We start from the raw sequence: 15,335 nt of genomic DNA, 5'->3' as shown, positions 1-15,335 counted from the left end.
CAAACGCGGCGCGTCACAAAAGGTCCGTCCGCAAAGTCCTCCTCGTCTGCTGCTGTGTCATCTGCTCTGCTACGACTAAGCCGGAGCTCCCACCGTCAGGTCTTCTTCCCCTTTCGTGTCCTCTGCCTGCGCGCGCACCGACAAACGAGCGAGCAATCGTCATGGACATGGAAGCGGCCTCGTTCTTCGGCGCCGCCAGCGCGTCGTTCTCTCCCGCGCCGTCGTCGTCCAGGTCGCGCGGCGGCAGGGGCATCTCCCGCCTGCCGGCGCGCGTCGCCGGCGCGGTGGTCCGCAGCCTGCTCACCTTCGTCTTCGCGGCAGGTCGGTGGATAGATTTTCGACTTGCCTCTGTTTCGTTTGATCGATCGGTTCGGTTCGATTCATGTGCTCACTGCGTCTCCTTCCTCCGTCGTCGCGTGTTACCGCTACTGATTCTTCTGTTGCCATGTTGGTTTGTTGCAGTGGGCATGGTTCTCGGGGCCGTCACGGGCGCGCTGATCGGGCTCGCCACGGAGAGCGGCCTGGTGCGCGGCGCCGGCATCGGGGCCATCTCGGGCGCCGTCGTGTCCATGGAGGTCGTCGACTCCTCCGTCGCCATCTGGCGCTCCGACGAGTCCGGGATCTGGAGCGTCCTATACGTGGTAAGTAACTGCACTGGTGACCACCTAGCGCAATAAGCACCCGAATAATCAATCAGTTTCGCCATTTCATATCCAATCCAATCTCTTAGTAAACAATTTGTGCTAAATGTTTCAGCTTGATGTCCTCTGGAGCCTACTGACTGGCCGCCTGGTACGCGAGAAGGTGGACCCCGCCGTGCTGAGCGCCGTCGACAGCCAGGTAAGCACAAACGATCTTCTCACAGTTCAGTATCATCATGTCGATCGACAAGGCTCTCAGGTCTCCAGCCCAAGCTAACGTGTTCTCGATCGGCCGCGCAGATGAACGCCGCGGACTCGGGGGACGACATGGCGTCGCCGACACTGGCGGACATGTTCGAGACTGGCGCCGCCGCCGCCAAGGGCATGCCGGCCGCCGCCATCGCGGCGCTCCCCGTCACGGCCTTCACCGAGTGCACCGTCGCGGACGCCTCCGGGGAGCCCATCGGCTGCTCCGTCTGCCTTCAGGACTTCGAGGCCGGCGAGACGGCGCGGAGCCTGCCGGAGTGCGGGCACACGTTCCACCTGCCGTGCATCGACGTCTGGCTGCTCCGGCACGCGTCGTGCCCGCTGTGTCGACGCGCGGTCTAGGCCTCTGCGGGCGCGCGCGTTTCGTCAGGGTGTCTTTCGGCGACCGTGCGCCTGCACATCACACGTGTCCCGGACCAGGAGCAGAGTATACTAGGCTAGTAGCAGGACACCTTGGTTGTTCTTTTCTTGCATACCTTGATTTTTCTGGGTTTTTTTTTTCTTCGTGTTGGGCACGCGTGTACAGATACAGTACGTGGCTCACACTGACACACACACACACACGATGGGGATGTAAATATGTATAGAGGTGATTGAGATTTTTTTATGACCATTTGTGTATATGATACGACTATATGCTGTACTCTACCGGCTGGTGACAGAAGCATGTGTTGTTTGCACACCCACACCACACGTGCTCCAAGACGCAAAATTTAGTGGTAGCTCCATCCGTGAAAAATGTTGATGTTCATTGTTGTGGACAGCCAAACTAATTGCGGCTAGTTACGTCCGATTGCCGGAAGATGGCACAATTGCACCAATATCTTCTAGTACTACTCCATTGAAAAAGTATACTATCTAACTTTCAATATCGTGGAACTGCATTGGAAGAAGAATTAGTCATATTATTTGTTACACTTCAATTTTTTTTGGATCCTGAGACGTGATTGGGCAACACAACAATATTTTCTTCTAAAATTTTGCCAACCTTTGATAACGAGCTTGGAAACAAAATTAATTTTCGTTAAGGAAAAAAAATTCTAAAGTCAAATGAAAAACCATATGTTTATAAATTTGTTTGGTGCATCATGACACATTTAAAATTTTTGTATCTATGCTTCAAAAATATTTTCATGTTTTTGTTGAATCTGTCTAGCCACCAACCGGTTGTTTTAGTCTCTTCTAACAACCAGATTTTTCTCATACACTTACACTGTCTTATAACTATATTTACACCGTCTTATTACTATATTTATAATGATTACTTCGGTGTAATTTCTTAGAAAGAGTAGTGTAATTTGGAGATAACACAAATATATGCCAAATTTTTTAAAAAAAATTACAAATTTTTCTATGGATTCCAGACATCAGAGAAATATATATTGAATTGTTCACAGATTCTTCAGAAATTTAAAAAAAGGAATACAAAATCCACTTCCGGCCAGATTTCATTGCGGTGTGCATGCGCTGCCGTTGCCTCGGCTCGGTACAGCGCCACCTTTTCTTCTCACGCTTTGCGGACGGACCAGAACCAGGCCCACCAAGTGCGGAGGCCCTTCTCAGATTGGACGGCAGAGCACAGGCGCCCCCAACAATCAAAGGCCTAGAATCCGCATGATAGTAACCTCCAAAACATGCTGTTTTTGTTTGTTTTTTCTGAAGTTTCAGAAAATATAAAGGTTCTAGTTTTTTTAGTTTACCTACGCAAACTTTGTCTCTGGCCTGAGATCATTTGCTTCTGGACTCGGCCCATTTTGTTTTCCTTTTCCCGCAGCGGCCCGCGCTTCCCATCAGTTTGGGCTGGCCAACAAACCTTCAGATGACAGCCCACCAGCAAAGGCTACCGTCTCTCTCTTGTTTCTCTGACCGCCTGGGACCATGTGGCAGAACCTGCGGTCTTTTATCTCTTCTCATCCCAGCTCGCACACGCAATGAATCCCATCCCATCCCTCTACTTTGGCGAGAGGTATAGCTGGGCCTCGTTTAGATTGGGGTTAGGAATCAGTATTTGGCACTGTAGCACTTTCGTTCATATTTGACAATTATTGTCCAATCATGGCCTAACTAGGCTCAAAAGATTCGTCTCGTAATTTACAATCAAACTGTGTAATTAGTTATTTTTTTTATCTACATTTAATACTCCATACATGTGTCCAAAGATTTGATGTGATGGAGAGAGAGTGAAAAAACTTGCAATCTAAACAAGGCCCTGAGCAAGATGTTTCAAACAACCTATAGCAACGAATCGGCGTGTTCGCCGGTTGGTTTATGGGCTGGTTTGGGCTGGCTGGTGCTGGTTTGTTGTGAGAGAAAAACACTGTTGGCTGGTTGAATAAGCTTGACTGAAACCAACAAGCGAACAGGGTGAATAAGATTCAAAATCTGAAAATATTAAACCTAGATTCATGACATTATGAGACACTACAACAAGTGGCATCATAGTTTAAGCTAAAAATTTTACTAAATGCATATCAAAGATACACAAACATGCCATGCAAAGGCAAAAGAACCATTGATATGTATGAAAGAAACATATAGATCAGTAATTGGTAGGTTTATTGCAATTTCATAAAAAGATTACATAGTATATTAGTATCTCATGTCTATCATGCTAGAAAAAGAACAGAGAAAAAACTTGAAAATTAATGTAAGTAAAATAGTTATCGGTATTCGACATTAGCACGTGATCCGTATACCTCCTAAGATTCTAACCCATGCGGGAGGAGGGATTGATAGACTCGAGGTTTCTTATTGGAGTCCCTCCACGTATAGCTAAGAAAAGAAAAGAGAAGTTATAGAATTATAACAAAAACTATATTTTGTTTTCTAGAAAAGCTACCCACCTCCACCATTTTATGAAACAAAGTAAAAGTAACCCCGGCATCTAGATTATCCGTATTTATGGTTGTAATATTATGAAAGATAACCTAAAGTAACCCTCTAGATTTGCAGTTTTGCATGGCCCACATCTACTCCTTATATTCCAAATTATAAGGCATTTTGGATTTTCTAGGTTTATAGGTTTTGCTATGCACTCAGATATAATTTAGAATAGATGGAGTATACTATTGTAATAGATAATTTAATTGCCACTTAAGTTTACATCTAAATTATCTAACTTTATCATTATTAAAAAAATTACCCCTCAAATCTACAGTTTGCTACTATAAAAATCTACATTACCAATTTTCCAAGCTGCAGCTACGAGGGGGGAAAAGTCAATAACCACACAAAAGGCCAGTACTCTCATTTGGAGATGATAGAAAGCCCACGGACCACGGGCTGACACGTTTCTGGACTGCCCATTTAGCCATCCTAATTCCCAGGCCCAACAAGGACGAATAGCAGGCAGCCCACAAACGGCGGCTGCAGGGCTGCTGGGTTTCCGATTCCAAGTGGAGCTGGACACAACAAAGCGGTGACGGAAGGTAACCGAACCCGGAAGCGACCTTCTTGAGCCGGGGAAGCAAAAGGCTCCATATTGCTCTCCTCACCGATCCGCCACCACGCCACAAAATCCTCTCCTACTCGAGCAGTTCCGCACCTCGCCGCCGCAGCCGCCGCCACCGACACGATGCCGGAAGACGTGCAGATGAACGACTCGGAGCCCCAGCCTGCGGCCCCAGCTCCCGCCGCCGCGGCGCCGGCGCTCTCCACACTGCACCGTAAGCTCCCCCACTCCTTTCTTCCCCTCGCCCAAAACCCTAGAGTTATCCATCTATCGTCTCCGCGACCGCGAAATTCCTAAGATTCGGTGTTGCTGAAGCGGCGCTTGTGTCAGATCTGAAGGAGATCGCGACCGTGATCGAGGCCGGCTCTCTGTCCAAGGAGGTCCGCCGGATCTCCCGCGCCTTCCGCCTCACCGTCGCGCTCCGCCGCCGCCTCGCCGCGCGGGACGTCTCCGCCTTCCTCGCCTTCGCGCTCCCCGCATCCTCCGAAGCCTATGGACGCCTCACCGCCCTCGTGCCCAAGGTAAAATTCGCTTCTCGGCTATCTGCTGTTAAGGTATCGCAGATTGGATTAGAGAAGCTAGAGTTTGGTACTCGCCAGATTTTGTTACGCCTGGGCCTCATCGTGTAAGGATGTTACTGATGCTGCTAATATATCGCTGTATCCTAGGTTTAACATACTTGTATGGTGCCTTGCATATTGAATTATTGATCACACTATCATGAATATTGATTTGTCACTGCACAATTTGGTTTTCCCATGTTGATTATAGTTGATGGAAGGCATACAAGTTTTCTCCTATGCTGTTACTTTACTCTTCATCTGAATGAGCTAGTTATGCATTCATGCTGCACTTCTAGCATCCTTATTTATGCGTTTGTTATGTAGCCTAAACTGTAAGACAAAAAAAATCAATCTTGCCATCATGTATATATTCCCTTGTCACAATTGGACACACTTGCATTATTCCTATGGATTATGTATGATTTGCACCTGTGCATTTGGCTCTTCTAGTCCAGAGTTCTTTTTTCATTCTTTAGTTTTTCTCCTGAATATCGTAATTGTTTGGCACTGCTAGTTTCTTAGATCTACCATTAGTAAGCAGTAAGAAGATCTTACAATCATTTGGATTTTCAACCTCTTGTGCTTCAAGGCTTCAACTTTCAAAAGCACTACCTTCTCAGTAACATGTGCTCATAATTTTGTTCATTGTCTTCATATACCTAGATTCTCACTTAGCTGAGGACGAATTAAAAAGTCATTACTAGAGTTGAATCTTCAGAGCTTAGTTTTCCTTCTTTGTGCAACTACGCTACACCTACAATTTTGGAAAATGGTATAGTGAATTTTTACATTTGGTGGACTATTAATTTGTCTGTGATTCTTCTGTATGTGAAGAACTGAAGAAGCTCATGCCCTGTTAAATAGATTTTGCTATGTCTGCTGCCTGTTCTGTAGTTTATTGTTAGAATCTACAATGCCATCACTCTGTTTTGTACTCCCTGCGTTCCAAATTATAAGTCATTCCAACTTTCTTGGAGAATCAAAGCATTTCAAGTTTGACCAAAATTGTAGAGAAAATTACAAAGATTTATGACATCAAATAGGTATACTATGAAAATATAACTAATGAAGAATCTAATGATACTTATTTGGTATCATAAATGTTATTATTTTAATATATAAATTTGGTCAAACTAAAGATGCTCTGACTCTCCAAGAAAGTTGGAATGACTTATAATTTGGGATGGAGGGAGTATGGTAGAGTAAAAGAACGAGTGAGTTTTTTAAAAAATATCACATTCATAACTCCTAATATTCACCTGTAATTTCTTTCAGGAAGATGATACTGAGATGGATGTTGATGCTGCGGCTCCGGCAACTCAGATTTCAATCAAACATGGTCTCCCTGAGATTGAAATATTTTGCTACTTGCTTGTACTGATTTTCCTTATTGATCAGAAGAAATACGATGAGGTACATCTGGAACCACTGATTTTCCTTATGTTTGATGTGTGAAACGTAATAATTTGAATTTTTCCTTTTGAATTAAGGCTAAAGCATGCGCAAATGTGAGCATTGCTCGCCTGAAGAACCTAAACCGGAGAACTGTTGATGTCCTGGCATCTCGTCTGTACTTTTATTACTCTTATGTGTATGAGCTTACCAACAGCCTTGCTGAAATACGTGGGTAAGTCAAATGTTTCATTCTTGCGCATTGTTCACTCCCAGGACCAATTCTGGCAATCTCTCCTACATTTGCTTTGGTTTTTTCTTTCAGGAATCTGCTTGCTCTACATAGAATGGCAACTTTGCACCGTGACGAGCTTGGCCAGGTAATGCTGATTTTCTGCTCGCCACTGCTCTATTATTATGTTGTGGAATTCTGCATACCTGATTGTATGTATTTGGTTCTTGATTGCAGGAAACACTACTCAATCTCCTCCTCCGCAATTACCTCCACTACAACTTGTATGATCAAGCAGAAAAGCTTAGATCAAAGGCACCTCGTTTTGAAGCACATTCCAATCAACAAGTAATTCATTTGCTTATTCGGTTTGTTGTGATGCAGCTTTTGGATTTACTATGGTTTAGATTTAGCACTTGCAAACCATGTATGTAACTAAGAGACTTCTAGTGGTTGCTCTGTTGGTGATTGAAGTATTATATCTTTCTTCAGAAAATTGATTTTGTAGGAAAGCTTTCTAAACAAATGCTACAAATTCCTTTTGTTGCAGTTTTGCCGGTACTTGTTCTACTTGGGCAAAATTAGGACAATTCAGTTGGAGTACACTGATGCTAAAGAAAGCCTCCTGCAAGCTGCTCGTAAGGCACCAACAACAGCCCGTGGTTTTCGGATTCAGTGCAACAAATGGGCTATCCTAGTGAGGCTGCTGCTTGGAGAGATTCCAGAGAGGACTGTTTTCATGCAGAAAGGAATGAAGAAAGCTCTGACACCTTACTTTGAGCTAACAAATGTAAGTAACTGGTTATGCATAAACTCTGGTACAATAGGTGAAATACTTTAACTTACATCATACATGTGTCCTCCAGGCTGTCAGGGTTGGGGACCTTGAATTGTTCAGGGCTGTCGCAGACAAATTTGCAAGCACATTCAGCGCAGACAGGACTCGCAACTTGATTGTGAGGCTGCGACACAATGTCATTCGAACTGGACTGCGCAACATCAGCATTTCTTACTCAAGGATCTCCCTTGCTGACATTGCTAAGAAGCTCAGACTAGACTCCGAGAACCCTATTGCTGATGCAGAGAGCATTGTAGCCAAGGCCATAAGAGATGGTGCAATTGACGCCACCATAGATCATGCAAATGGCTGGATGGTTTCGAAGGAAACTGGCGATGTCTACTCGACAAATGAGCCACAAATTGCATTCAACTCCAGGATTGCGTTCTGCCTCAACATGCACAATGAGGCGGTCAAGGCGATGAGGTTCCCCCCTAATTCTCACAAGGAAAAGGAGAGTGCTGAGAAGCGCCGAGAGAGGCTTCAGCAGGAGGAAGAACTGGCTAAGCACATGGCTGAGGAGGACGACGATGATTTCTAAATTAGGCCTTTTGAGCAACCACTTGCAATGTGGAGTTGTTCGATTTGTGAACGCCTGGTTCAAAGCATTACCCTGCCTCTAGCTACTCTGAGTCATGCAAACACTGAAGTTTGAAATTCATTCACTGTAATGTTATGTTGATCAGGATTTTGTGTTAATTTTTGTCTCCCTGAATTGTTGAACCAGGGAATGTACCCACCCGTGCAAGAAAGGCTTTGTTTGAAATTCATTCACTGTAATTGAAAGTGCATCTAGCCCTTTAATGGGTTTTGGATGATTGAATGACAACGTGATTAAATGACTAACTAGTTTGCTAAGTGTGGACAGGTAATAGGTTATCTCACAGATACTTAATGAAAGTTAAAATGATGTGTTGTTGTGTAAACAATCTAGTTTAAGCACAAGATAATAATGCAAATAGAATTCATACAAAGGCTTATTTATTGTGGGATTTTCATGTTCTATGTGAAAGCAAGCTTGTAAGAATTAATGAGACATAAGGGATTGCATATGGATTGGTCTTATATTTGAAGCTTGCTAAATTGAAATAAAAAAGATAACAATACATGAATGGATGATTCAACACAAGATGTGACTTGATGGCTTGAGATGGTGAAGATAGTAAGGAAAGGCTTTGAGGTACTAAGCAAGGATGAAGGACAAGCGCCGGCTTATGGCTGAAGAACCTAGCTAGGGTGAAGAAGGAAGTGTTTGCATTTAGTTAAGGTACTATTCAAGCTACGATGGCCACGTTTATGTGGAGGATTAAATCACTATTGGAGTGTTTGATGAAAGTGACTTGATATATTTTGGAGTTATTCATATTTGATGAATGGAATCAAGTCACATGCTCAAGATGGCTATGCTCAAGTGAAAAGATCATTATCAACATGATAGCACCCCTATTTGATGAAGATTGAAAGAGACGACATCAATTCAAAATAGATCAACTCAAGTGGTATAAATTTATTTTTTCTTTTATCTTGAGTTTAATAGGTATGCCATACTATTAAGAGGGATGCATCATGTTGATAGATAATATTTCATAAGTGCTCAAGCCAACCCATGTGAGTTTTGAGTATTTGAGCGACAAAAGAGCTAACTTTATTTTTGCTGGTCTGGCAATACCGGACGTGTCCGGTATTTACCCAGCAGTGGTAAAATTGTTGTTCTCGGGTTGGTTCGTCGAGAGTTCCGACGTAAGTCGGGAGTTCCGACGGTCAGAGTCCCGGTAAGGGTCGGGAGTTCTGACGTCTCGCACGTTAACTGACTTGGAGGGTTCGCTGTCCTGGTCATACCGGATGTGTCCAGTATGCATGACCAGATGCCAACGGCTAGTTTTCAAAAGCCTTGAGGGTCGAGAGTTCCGACGGTCGGAAAGTACCAGCATGAGTCGGGAGTTCCGACACCTCACATACTTTAACTCAGTTATATGTTTTTCAAATTTGCTGAGGGTCGGGAGTTCCGACGTGAGTCGGGAGTTCCGACGATCGGAAGTCCCGGCATTCATCGGGAGTTCCGACGCCTCACAACTTCACTGTAACTTAGTTACCGTTGGCGCATTGTAAGTCAAACCGGACGTGTCCGGTATTGCAACGACTATAAAACGGCTAGTTTTTCAAGGGGGCTATAAAACCACCAAGCCTCCACCTTTGGAGGCTGCTGATACACACACGTTTTTTAGCCTTGCCAACTCTCCCAACCCTCTCTTAATGAGTATTTGATCAAATTTACCAAATCAAATTATGGGTTGAGTAAAATTAAAAAAGAGAGCAATCCAACCACTTGAGCACTTGTGCATATTATCAATCTCGTGATTCGCATTTGTTACTCTTGGACTCTTCGGTCCTAGACGGTTAGGCGTCGCTAGAGAGCACCCGAGAGATTATGGTGTGCCACGAAAAGTTTGTAACGACCGATTCCGTCGCCTCGGAATCATTTAGTGGAAGGAGGAAAAGGAAGTTGGAAAAGACTCCGGCTAGAGTGACCTTTATGGTACCCTCTAGGGCTAACCTTCGCTGGGTCGTCCGCAGCCCCCTCAACGAAGAGTAGAACTCGAACGAGTCCAAACTTCGGTAAAACAAATATCGTGTCTCAATTCACATTTCATTTGATTTTTGTGTTGCTCCAGCTCTTGTGCAGGTTCTCTGTGTATATTGATATCTCTAGTAGGTACCTGCAGTTTGGTTTGAATATAGAAATCGAAAGGAGCAAGTTTCGGAGCTGTTCTGCAGAAACCGTGCATACCGGACACGTCCGGTATTAGAGCTCTATGCTGAAAATATTTATTTTCAGTTCTAACTTTGTGTTGTAGGGTTATAGCTTCTAGATACATTATTTATACCTTGTACACTATGTGGCTAACTTGTGAGGGGTGATACTACTTTTTATTTGGAGTTTCCAATTTGGAAACTCCCTTTACTAATTGTTTCCGCTATTTAAAGGTGTTAATTTTCAGAAACGCCTATTCACCCTCCTCTAGGTGGCATCCTAGGTCCTTTCAATTAGGTATCAGAGCAAGGTTCTCACCTAAAGCTTCACCACCGTGAGAAAATGATGTCGACGCTTATCGAGTTGGAGCCGGTGCTTCTCCAAAATGATGGTTCAAACTTTTCTACCTTGGTCAATACATGTACTCAATGCTTTTAGAGATATTAGTCATCTTGTTGAGAATATTATGGATGCAAGCATACCTCTTTCTATAGTTGATTGGAGCAACTACAAAAATTTGTCAAAAGAGGAAGAGATATGCGTGCAACTCAATGCTCAAGCTATTAATATTATTTTGAGTACATTGAGTGTAGAGGTTCAAGATGAGGCAATCTTCAATGGACAACCACCTCCGGAGAGTGCTCATCTCATTTGGACTAGACTTTTTGATTTATATGGAAAATCCAAATGTGATGATGCACTTGAGATCGAGTCAATGGAAAGTATGTCCATTATGTCTTCATGCAGCGAAGAAGCCTCACAAGACCTCAAGAGCGCTGAGCCGGAGCAAGAAGTACAAGCAGCACATGACTTGCTGTCTACCTGCACATACCGGACGTGTCCGGTATTACTACCGGACGTGTCCAGTATGGCCGAGGCAATAGACCAGCAAGCAGCTGTTTGCAACGATGCTCAAGCCCGGTGGTGACCAAGTGATGAGTCAACCTCAGTATCTCATGATACTCATCACTTGTGTCTCATGGCCAAGAAAAGCAAGAAAAAGAGTAACAAGAAAGATCAAGAAAAGGAGAAAGCACAAGTAGATGATCAAGATGAGAGTGATGTTGAAGTTGAAGACAACTACAACCTTGATCATCTCAACCGCAAGGACAAGTTCATCATCATGAAGATAGTTGAAAAGAATGATGAGCTTGAAGAAGAGATTGAGAAGCAAGAGCAATCACTTCAAAAGCAAGAATTGTTTCTCATCTCCAAGATGAAAGAACTAAAGGCTCTAAGTGAAAGGTATGAAAAATTGTCAATTGAGCATGCTTTAGTTACTAACTCCTCCTCTAGTGTTTCACAACTAGAGAAGGAAAACATGGAGCTCAAGGCAAGGCTAGATGAACTATCAAGCAAGTATAATGTGCTACAAGCAAACTATGTTCATCTAAAGTGCTCTCATGATGAAGTAGTAGAATCAAGCATTATGCTTGAGGTGGCTCATGAGGTTGTGATTACATCGGTAAAATTTTTTCAACCTCTCACACATCCACTCACTAGTACACCATCTCAATTAAATGTTTCTTGTACTAATGAGTGTGCTCCTCAAGCAAGCCAATCTTCGATTGAGCTAAATCTTATAGAAAACATAGAGCTCAAAGAAGAAGTGCAAAGATTAAAGAAAGATGTGATTCGGTTGAAGGGTAAGGAGAAAGCACAACCTTCTCAAGATAACCATGATAACATGGTGAAGAAGCTTGAGAAGGGTTCAAACCTTGCTTCCTCCAAAGCCCAACAAAAGAATCACATCTCAAACAAGGCCAACCCAACCAAGAGCAAGAAACATGGAAAAAGGATGTGCTATGGTTGTGGATTGTATGGACATGAGTGGGCTATGTGTCCACACAAGAGTTGGGCCGACAAGGTTGAAGCCGCCAATCAAAAGGCTTCTACCAAGGAGGCCAAGCAAATGAAGAGTGATGGACAAAGTGCTTGTCTCATGAGCAAGAAATCGGGGCATCCCACCAAAAATTGCCCAATGTACAAAGAGGCAAGAAAGGAAGCCCAAGTTGCAACAAGAAGATGCTATGGATGCAATGAGATGGGCCACAAGGTTGATATATGTCCATACAAGCAAAGCAAGCATAGAGCAAACAAAGGCCGCATATGCTATGCTTGTAGAAGAAAGGGGCATCTAAGCTATGAATGCCCAAATGGTAACGCTCCTAAGCCAAACACATATGTTTATAATGATGAGCTTAGGAAGACCACAAATGGAGTTAGCACTAGCAAGGTGATGTGTTCACCACAAACTAGTGCTAAAGCCATTTGGGTGCCTAAGCACTTGTTGACTAACTCAAAAGGACCCAACAAGTGTTGGGTACCAAAGTGTGCTTAGGATAATGGTGTAGGTACTTGGTGATGAGATGAAGGCTTCAGGGTGGTTGAGCTAGTAAATTGAAAATATTCACTCAATCTATCAATCAATTCTCATCATAATCTTGTATATGGTTGACTCGAAGATAATTTAATAAATAATATCATCTGCTTCATCCACACCATTGGTAACAAGTACCTAAACCTCATAGGATAGCCACTTTATTTGTTTTGTGCTCAATAGGGTCACAAATAGGTATATTTGTGAAACATTAAATGTGGCTAATTAATTTCACTTGAGATATATCATGTTTGCCATATGATGCTTTTGATCGCTCTCTAGTAGAATAATTTATTTGTTGAGATGCTAGTATACTATAAATAATAAAGCTAAACAAAGAATCACAAGCAACAAATTAATTGTGTCTGTCTTGCACCTACCGGACGTGTCCGGTATGGCCAGGGACAGAAAGTGTTTCTGTTCTTTGTATTCCGGATGTGTCCAGTATACCTACCAGACGTGTCCGGTATTGCAGCAACCAGAACACAATTTGAATTACAACTGAGTCTTTGATCCGTATATGTTCATATATCTTTAACTTACTCAGAAGCTTGTGATTTATCAAAACTAAGTGGATTGTTAGCATCTCTTGAACTCAATTGTAAATATGGCAATTTTATTAGGTTTATGGTCAAAATGGGAAATTGGCTCTCAATTTCTTAATAGAATAAAAGTGCTTGTTGAAAGTCATTCAAATTACTTGAAGCACTTATTTAGGGGGAGCTAAATTTCTATTTTGCACCATTGTGGGCTAACAAATTTATCTAGCATTCTTTGTAGTTCTTTGGATAAAAATGTATCTAGCATGATTATTTGGCAATTGAGGTCAACATAAAGATCATCATGCTGTTTATCTTCTTAGTGGTATTCTTGTGGGCTCAAGGCAAAGGTATGTGTTTACATACATACATTGTAAGTGCATCTAAGGCCCTTTATATATTAGAATGTGCATTTGTGTGACATAGGAGAGATATTTTTCAAAACCCATAACTAGCATGTGTAGGTGGTGTGAATTTGAAAACTATTTGAATCTTGGTCTTTGTGATCTAGCCTTGTCATGTGATGATTATAGCTCTCCTTGATTGTTTGATTGGCTAATCATACATGGCATGGCTTTCTTAAGTCCACAATCTACTTTGTCTCACTCTATCTCTCTCAAGTAAGTGAAATCTTGTTTATGCCAAATATTTGGATAAGAGAAAATCATTTTATGGCGTTGGATAAGAAAAGTGATGATACTCAGTTTGGATCAAGATTATATACCTTTTTGGACTGAGAAATAACAGAAAAGGGGATTGGAAGAGAGAAAACACATTTTGGAATAACTTGGGCCAGCTCGCGTATACCGGATGTGTTCGGTATGGTACCGGACATGTCCGGTATGAGCGGGGCTATAAAACCGAATGTACCCCTTCGGCCCAGATAGGCTTGTCTCCTTCCAACCAACCCAGCCGCCGACTTCTTCGTCACCTAGGGTGATCGAGGACTTTCACCAACAAAAGAGAGAGAAGGAGATCGCATTGGAGAAGGCTTGCATCAAGATTGAAGGCCTGGGGATTTGGATTTCTCACCTTCTCATCTCTTCTCTCAAGGACAGCGGCCATGAGTGGACGACTAGAGCCGAGATCCAAGCACAGGCATGATCCCGTACTTGAAAAGTACAAGAAGGCGAGATAGGAAATGCATCCTGGATTCAAGCTGACCAGTAGGAGGACTACCAGGGCTGCCTCTAGTGCAGCAGCTCAGTATGCAGAGGGGTCAGGGAGCTCTTCTTCTGGCACTAACACTGATGAGTTTAGAGTGGAGTCCAGAGAAGAAAGAAAGAGGAAGAGCACTCATAGAGGATCAGATGGTGACAGCTCAGATGAGGAGCAGGAGATTGAGGAGGAGGAGCCCATTCCTCCAGTTCAGCACCAGCCTGGTTAAGGGATGCATTATGGTCTCTTTGAGACACATTTGCCCAATGTGCCCTCTTATGTTCCCAGAGTTGACTATAGGGGAAAGGGTATGACCAGGAAAGCTAGAGATGAGCGAAGGGTTGATCCGAGGGGCTTACCTAAGGTTCAGTATGATCACCGCTTCCAAACAGTTTTTCACCTTGACTTCTACTCTAGTGTGATTCTCACTAGGAACCTAGTTATTGCCAGGTCTCAGTGGATTGACTGGCAGTACGTTAGAGAGTTGCAGAAGGCCTCAGTTGATCATGCCATTGCTATTTGCCAATGCACTGGGGTTTATGAGATCATAGAGTTCCAGCATGACTGGAACACAGATGTAGTAGCTCAGTTCTATGCTACTCTGTTCGTTGAAGAGGATGAGAGGTGGATGCACTGGATGCTTGAGGGCTAGTGGTATAGTGTTGACTATGATGTATTTGCCGCCCAGCTTAGCTTCTCAGAGGATGATCTCTAGAGGGATAGGATCCACACCGAGCAGGTGTTACCTCCTGAGTAGCTCGCCTACATGTACCCTCTAGGTGGTGAGAGAGGAGCAGTGGGCAAGGTTCTAGGTCTTCACCCTACCTACAAATACCTAGAAAGGATGTTTAGGAAGACTATTGACTGCAAGGGTGGAGACAAGGGCAGCATTGCTGATTATTCCAGGAACCTAGTCCACAGGATGGCACCTGATGCTCGACCCTTCAGCGTGTTTGACTTTATTTGGTCTGAGATCAGGAGTGTAGGAGAGAGGCCCCTCAAGGGCTGTGGATTTGTTCCCTATATCATGTATATGATTGAGCAGGTGACAGGGCACACATTCGAGTATGCTGAGTTCCTTCAGAGACAACAGCAGCAGGCACCTGAGCACCCTGACACTCT

General features: G+C 43.5%; 2 protein-coding genes across 3 annotated transcripts; both read left to right on the top strand.

The window, feature by feature from the left end:
* LOC136477041 (NEP1-interacting protein-like 1) lies at positions 1–1,733 on the top strand. Its single transcript, XM_066475051.1, has 4 exons — positions 1–321; positions 463–641; positions 757–840; positions 942–1,733. The coding sequence occupies exons 1-4, from the start codon at positions 162–164 to the stop codon at positions 1,248–1,250; spliced, it is 732 nt and encodes a 243-aa protein (XP_066331148.1). The 5' UTR covers positions 1–161; the 3' UTR covers positions 1,251–1,733.
* A 2,608-nt stretch (positions 1,734–4,341) lies between these two features.
* LOC136477039 (probable 26S proteasome non-ATPase regulatory subunit 3) lies at positions 4,342–8,251 on the top strand. Of its 2 annotated transcripts, none has more exons than XM_066475049.1 (8): positions 4,342–4,573; positions 4,675–4,880; positions 6,198–6,335; positions 6,413–6,549; positions 6,640–6,694; positions 6,784–6,894; positions 7,097–7,336; positions 7,413–8,251. In XM_066475049.1, the coding sequence occupies exons 1-8, from the start codon at positions 4,483–4,485 to the stop codon at positions 7,923–7,925; spliced, it is 1,491 nt and encodes a 496-aa protein (XP_066331146.1). In that variant the 5' UTR covers positions 4,342–4,482; the 3' UTR covers positions 7,926–8,251. The 2 variants fall into 2 exon arrangements, with proteins under 2 accessions (XP_066331146.1, XP_066331147.1); XM_066475050.1 differs by having other exon boundaries at positions 4,345–4,573; positions 4,690–4,880.
* Positions 8,252–15,335: the final 7,084 nt, after the last annotated feature.

Source organism: Miscanthus floridulus, chromosome 8 (assembly GCF_019320115.1).
Source record: "Miscanthus floridulus cultivar M001 chromosome 8, ASM1932011v1, whole genome shotgun sequence".
NCBI classification, from domain to species: Eukaryota; Viridiplantae; Streptophyta; class Magnoliopsida; order Poales; family Poaceae; genus Miscanthus; species Miscanthus floridulus.
Note: the sequence above shows the minus strand (reverse complement) of the source record. Positions and strands in the feature narration are given on the sequence as shown.

Coding starts and splice junctions, on each gene's coding strand:
- LOC136477041 (XM_066475051.1), top strand. CDS start 162: ATGGACATGGAAGCGGCCTCGTTCTTCGGCGCCGCCAGCGCGTCGTTC. Junction 322..462: donor CACCTTCGTCTTCGCGGCAG/GTCGGTGGATAG, acceptor GGTTTGTTGCAG/TGGGCATGGTTCTCGGGGCC. Junction 841..941: donor TGAGCGCCGTCGACAGCCAG/GTAAGCACAAAC, acceptor TCGGCCGCGCAG/ATGAACGCCGCGGACTCGGG.
- LOC136477039 (XM_066475049.1), top strand. CDS start 4,483: ATGCCGGAAGACGTGCAGATGAACGACTCGGAGCCCCAGCCTGCGGCC. Junction 6,336..6,412: donor ATCAGAAGAAATACGATGAG/GTACATCTGGAA, acceptor TTTTGAATTAAG/GCTAAAGCATGCGCAAATGT. Junction 6,550..6,639: donor AGCCTTGCTGAAATACGTGG/GTAAGTCAAATG, acceptor TTTTTCTTTCAG/GAATCTGCTTGCTCTACATA.